Source organism: Arachis ipaensis, chromosome B04 (genome assembly GCF_000816755.2).
Source record: "Arachis ipaensis cultivar K30076 chromosome B04, Araip1.1, whole genome shotgun sequence".
Taxonomy (NCBI): Eukaryota; Viridiplantae; Streptophyta; class Magnoliopsida; order Fabales; family Fabaceae; genus Arachis; species Arachis ipaensis.
In genome coordinates, this window is record NC_029788.2 from 7501698 (window position 1) to 7507825 (window position 6128).

Consider the following 6128-nt stretch of genomic DNA (forward strand, 5'->3'; position numbering starts at 1 on the left):
ATCTCTTAGATAAACCGAACTTTTATTTTAAATGACAAGTCTAAATGGAATAAACCAACCCCTAATTTGTAGAGGACTAGAGGCAAAGTACCTATTTTACAAGATTGTCCTTCATGTTATGGATATAATTTATTAAAAAAAATAAATAAAATTAAAAAAAGAAAGAAGGGAAAAAAAATCATTTCCTCTACAAAATTTTATTCAAGTAGCAAAAGCATGAACGGAACAAACTATATTATGAATTAAATGAATAAATGTAAAAACTTAACAATAAAGAATGTACTAATTAATTGTGCTATGTATAATTAGGATAAATTTCAGGATATCATGCATCCACCTACAATAAAAAGCAAGAGTGAAATTCAGGTGTAGTGATAATTGAGAGTAGTTAGATGAATATATAAATTTCATTCGACATTTTCTTTAAATGCACTACAAAAATAAATAATGAGGCAGACACTAACTCATTACATGAACTTCACACGAAGCAACGTTGTTGTGGATTTGTTGGTGAAATCAAATTCCCAAACTCTAATTGTTTGCCTAAGCTGTTGTTTGTGTATAATAACATAAGACCAGAAATAAAATATGAAAATGTCAAGAATGGGATTCGAACCCATGCCCTTTCGGACCAGTACCTGAAACTGGCGCCTTAGACCAACTCGGCCATCTTGACTTTGATGGCATTGAGTACCAATAACATATTTATAAACACAAACCCACTATAATAATACTATTTACATAGCAATTGATTTAGTTAATGTTAATATTGATATTAATTTTTATTGAAAAAGGTAATTTCTATGAGAATTGGGGATGACAAGGAATTTCCCCCGCAGCGTAGATGAGAAGTTTCAAGACATGAGGTGGAACATCCGAAAATGGGAATTGTCTTCCGTTTTCTACATTGCCATCCTTAATTTGTTAACTTCTTTCTTTGTTTTGACTTTTGACCCTCTCAAACCCATTAACTTGAAGTAAAATCTGGTAAGCATATTATTACTTTTAATTATATAAGAGAAAAATATTTAGATAATAAAGTAATTAAGATATAAGATTAACTAAGCAAATGCTAATGCGTTCCGAATAAAATAAGGAGTATAACCCTTTTTAAAATATGACCTATTATTAGTGATAATAAATAAAATAACGATTATTACTTTTAAGTTATTTGTTTTTCTTTTTGTAAAAAATATAAAAAAATCATTTGATTTTTTTTTTAAAATATAGTTGACCCAATTAACAAGTTACCATTTTAAATCTTAACCAATCATACAAAACATAACAAAATAGAGTATTAAAATTTACCTAGTTAACAGATAGGAAAATTTTTAAGTATACCGGTAAACCGGTGTTTCAGTAATTTTTAACCATTGATCTTAATTATATATATTATATATACTTTTTATAATTAAAATCAACGAAACACCGGTACACTTGAAAATTTTCTTAACAAACAATATAACATTATTTGCTTAAAGTGTTTAAAGAGACTAACAATAAAAATTTTGTTATTTATTTATAACTTTAGCCATTGGATTAAGACACACATTTGATTTGAAAATTATTAAAATTCTGGAGAAATATAACTGACAAAGGTAGGTTGCCCTAGGTGTTGTGCAAAGTGATTAAAAAACACATCTTTTAATGAACTTGTATAATTATCAAAACTACAAACAAAACTTCTATTCAAATAGTTTGTACTTGGTTTCAAAAGCATAATGAAATGAAGCTTACATTACTGAAAAAGGATTGTTGTCTAAGTATGGAAAGACTCAAGGTAAAAATATCCAAGATTTAAAAAAAAAATGGGTAGTAGATGAATCAATTATTATTAAGTGAACTCAGATGAAAATCCCTTGATAATAAAATTCAGTAATCCACAGACAAATCAACCCTGTATCTCTTATAAACTGTGAGAGATCATCACACTGAAAAAAGAGAAAGAAATAGAAAGACACTATGCAATAATGGTAAAGTAGGCCTGTTTGTTTTTTTTGTGTGTGCTGCTCTGTGACTGCCATATGAACATTCTTGACAAACTCCATAACCTGCTGCTGAATGCTGATTACAAGTCTCTCTCAAAATCCCAAAGAAAAAGAAAAAACCTATGTTTCACTCAAGCCCTTTGTTAAGTGCTGTATGTATTTTGCAAGCTATTCAACATTTGCAACCAACTAAGCTCTATGGATTTTTTTAGAAGCACTAAATTTTTAAGCTTTTCCAAATTCATTCGCCTTCTGCACCAGACATAATTCACTGAAATCTTTAAACTTCTTGGTGTAACCTTCCTAGGCAACAATTCCTGAAGCAAGAAAAAAAAAAAAGAGTTCAGTTTTTTGTGGAATATATAACAAGTTAAGCATAAAGGTAATCACAAACACTACAATTCCAACTTGGATTCCCATGAGTATAAATGGCTCCATAGTGCATGTTCTATTATATACCATAGTTGTTCACATTGCACTAGGAAAGTTCAAGAGTCTAATGCTTATATTTCAAATGGCAATTTGAAGCACATGTTTAAAGTTAATAACTTAATATCATATCTAAGAGTAGGCTAAGGATTCTGCCATCACTAATAAAGGAATTGATGCTTTGTAGTTGCATCATATTATAACAAGGTAATATGGCCTTTATTCTCTATCTTCTTCTTTCCTGACACCCACAATCTCGACATGGTACTAGAGCCTCTATAACCAAAATATTCTAGAGTTTGATCCTTGATATCTCTGTTCTTTGAAATAAAATAAGTTGAGATTTAGCAGAACATAGTGGGTTTGTGCATTATCTACATCTCAATTTCAAAGTACCCTTGTACCTCTAGTTAACAGCATAAGCTTTTAGAACAGATGCTTTTCAACATGGTATCTTAATACTCAAACTCTCATTAAATATCCAAATGTCACTGACAAGATCTAGTGGACGAAACATCCACTATATGGAGGATGACAGGGAAGAAAAGGAATCCCAAACTTCAGTTGTAATCTTGTGGAAAAACCTTAAACAATGAGGACTTTCTAATTTTATACTTTAAAACTATTATTAAAGAGAAGTTCATTACTACCTCTATTTGGTTGAGTGTTGGCAACAGCATAAGCTCCAATGTGGCTGCCAGAGCTTTTGCGCATTAAGCCTGAAACAGCATGGTCAATGCCAAAGCCAAGAGAGCCGGAATCCTCTAATTCTGAAGGGGATGTTCTCCACATACTGTCCCCGTAAAATGACCCAGCATCATAAGCAACATTGTATGCCTCATCATAACTGCCATTTGGTAAGGAATATGAAGAACCTGACGTAACAATGTTATCGCTATTTTTTCCATAACCTACTGTTTTCGACCCTAAATTCACATCTCCAGAGCTACTTAGACTGCCCTTACCATATCCGGAGCCGATAATTCCAGTTTGATCTGTTCCAAGTGAGGAACTCCAAAGTGGTCCTATACTACCAAAAGAAGCCATGCTTGAATTTTCGTTCCGATAACCAGAAAGAGAATCAGAATTTGTAAGGTTAGAAGCATAGTTAAGATTCCCATTTCCCCACAAGTTCTGACTTGTAGAACTCATGGCCGAATTATTGCCTACATTTGCACCAGCATAACCTATGGCATTGCTGTACCTGCTTGGACTACCACCGAACGAAGAGTTCATTGTTCGCCCTATGAAGGTAGAAGTAAAGTTTGAAGTTCCATTTTGGGTCAATGGTGGCTCGAAGTTGAGTCCTGTTCCATAACTATGGCCGAAAAGAGGATATTCACTATGGCCAGCAGTAACAGCATTTGATCTTCCATCTAATTTAAGTCCATTCCTTCCAACTACACTTGCATTAAATCCCTGAATGAAACCATTGGGGCAGCTACTTACTCTACTAAGACCATAACTATATCCACCTAACTGGCCTCTGCTTGGACTTGGAGATAATTCCTTTGGTACAGCCCTCTTAACCTCAACCATTTTACCATTCAATTCATGGAAAGACTTGTATAGAACTTTCTCAACTGCTTCCTCCGAATCATAGGTGATGAATCCAAAACCTCTAGGCCTTTGGGTGTTATGATCATACATCACAACCACGTCTGTAATTATTCCGAATTGATCAAAGTACTTCTTGAAGTCGCTCTCAGTAACCGTGGATGCTAGACCTCCGACAAATATCTTCTTTGTACGGGATGGAGTAGGACCAGGTGAACTGTGATTACTGCTGTTGCTTTTGTTCAAAACATTCTGGTCATCTCTGGGGACAGCTTTTTTTGCTTCGACCTACATGTCGAATAAGTGACAACAGAATTCAATTCAAGATCATGTTACTAAATAATAATTAAGAGGGGCATTATTGAAATAACAAAGATCATGGATCAGGAATTGAATTTAAGAAAAATGTGTAGTAGAATGCATATTTAGAATCAAGACTCAATCTTCTCCATGCTTATTCACATTAATTCCTACCATTAACTTGTCAACATTTAGCCTTTGACACAAGGAATAAAAGGAAAAAATATTCAATGAAGTAAACTACAAAACGATGTGACAGCTCAAGCATCTGTTGATCTAGATTAGGAATCAAATCGTGTCCAAATGCAACAAATCTGCATTCTTAAAATATGATGCCAAACATCTAAACTTCACCACCACGAACACATAATGCGAATTCTCATCAAAGATTTAACAAAAAGTAAAACCAAACTAGTACTAATCAAATATCAATCTTTTTGGCTCAAAATCGCAATCTCTTCTAAAACTGAAGTTGCATCGTAATGCATCAACAATCACAATAATCCGATTTAATAAATCTGATTGCTTGAATCCTTTATCATTGTGAGGAAGAAGCATCTTGATTCATTTTGCCACAACAGAAAGCAATACAACAGTGAACCTTTAAGCACAAGCACATTGGGAAAAACATAATCACATATAAACAGAGACAGGCAAACTTACAGTTCTGCCATCAATGACATGTTTCTCCATAACAACTCGTTCAGCAACAGAAGCATCAGCAAAAACAACAAAGCCGAAGCCACGGGCACGCCCGGTGGTCCGATCCTTCATGATCACGGCTTCCACGACATCACCAAACCCCTGGAAATATTGTCTGAGTCGGTCTTCATTTGTGTCCCATGAAATCCCTCCAATGAAAAGCTTGCCACTGCCAGGGTCCATTTCCATTCTGCACTTTTCACCACACTCTTCCCAATCAAATTCTATCTCTAACCCCATATATATATAATGAAAAAAATCTTTAAAAGATGCATTATTCTTCTTATGTAACAAACATTGAAACGCATACACAAAAAGCAGTAACAACAAAATATATGAAACGATATATTGGATTGGATTTGATCCAATTAGTAACTCATAATATCCATAGAAAAACACACACACACAAAAAAGTAAAAATAAAATAAAAAAACAAAACTTCATATTCATTTCAGACACGGTAAGAAAAAACAATCGTCAAAAGCATGGCAACATAATGCTGATTGAGTCCAAATAAAAAAGTTCAACACATAAAAGTTAGAAAACTGCAGCAGAAGTTGCATCCATGAAAAAGCACTATATTTTTCATCACCGATCATTAAAAAAGGATGAACCCAGAATCCAAAATTGCAAAAAGAACCGAACTTTGAAGATAAGTGGAGCTGAACAACAACAAAAGCAAAAATGGGTGATGAAGTTGTGAAGATGAAGAAAAAAGCTTACCAAATGAAGACAACCCAGAAGAGGAAAAATTGATGGGAATCTAAGATCCAAGAGAAAGCATGAATAAGTTAGAGAGGGCGAGAGGCCCTCCTTCTTTTTTTCCCTTTTGTTGTTTTTTTTTTCTTTTTTGCGTTTGCAAATTATGGCTTTGGTTCCAGCAATGGTGTGTATATATATGTGTGTATGTATTGAATTATGATTTGTGAATTGTGAAAGCCTGAAACCTGTGCATCACACACAAACACATAATAGGTATGGGCACAAAAAATGAAAATAAAAATCATTTCTTTTTTGACGTCTAAAATAAAAGAATAAAATTGGAATATCACAAAATGAAAAATGCCATTTAAGTTATTAGAAAAATTATAAATTTATTACATTCAATATATTAAAGTTTAAAAATTTTACTATTGTTGATTTATTTAGCTC

The 6128-nt window shown here is 33.2% G+C and overlaps 1 protein-coding gene and 1 non-coding gene across 3 annotated transcripts; both read right to left on the bottom strand.

Annotated features, from left to right (window-relative positions):
• TRNAL-CAG lies at window positions 596-676 on the bottom strand. Its single transcript has one exon. It is a non-coding gene; the product is annotated as a tRNA-Leu (tRNA).
• LOC107638705 (heterogeneous nuclear ribonucleoprotein 1) lies at window positions 1814-5905 on the bottom strand. 2 transcript variants are annotated; one of them, XM_021120631.1, is made up of 4 exons: window positions 5700-5905; window positions 4938-5171; window positions 3068-4262; window positions 1814-2305 (listed from the first exon to the last, which is right to left on the bottom strand). In XM_021120631.1, exons 2-4 carry the CDS (start codon window positions 5163-5165, stop codon window positions 2292-2294), a joined length of 1437 nt encoding a protein of 478 aa, XP_020976290.1. In that variant the 5' UTR covers window positions 5166-5171; window positions 5700-5905; the 3' UTR covers window positions 1814-2291. The 2 variants fall into 2 exon arrangements, with proteins under 2 accessions (XP_020976290.1, XP_020976289.1); XM_021120630.1 differs by having other exon boundaries at window positions 4938-5166; window positions 5700-5865.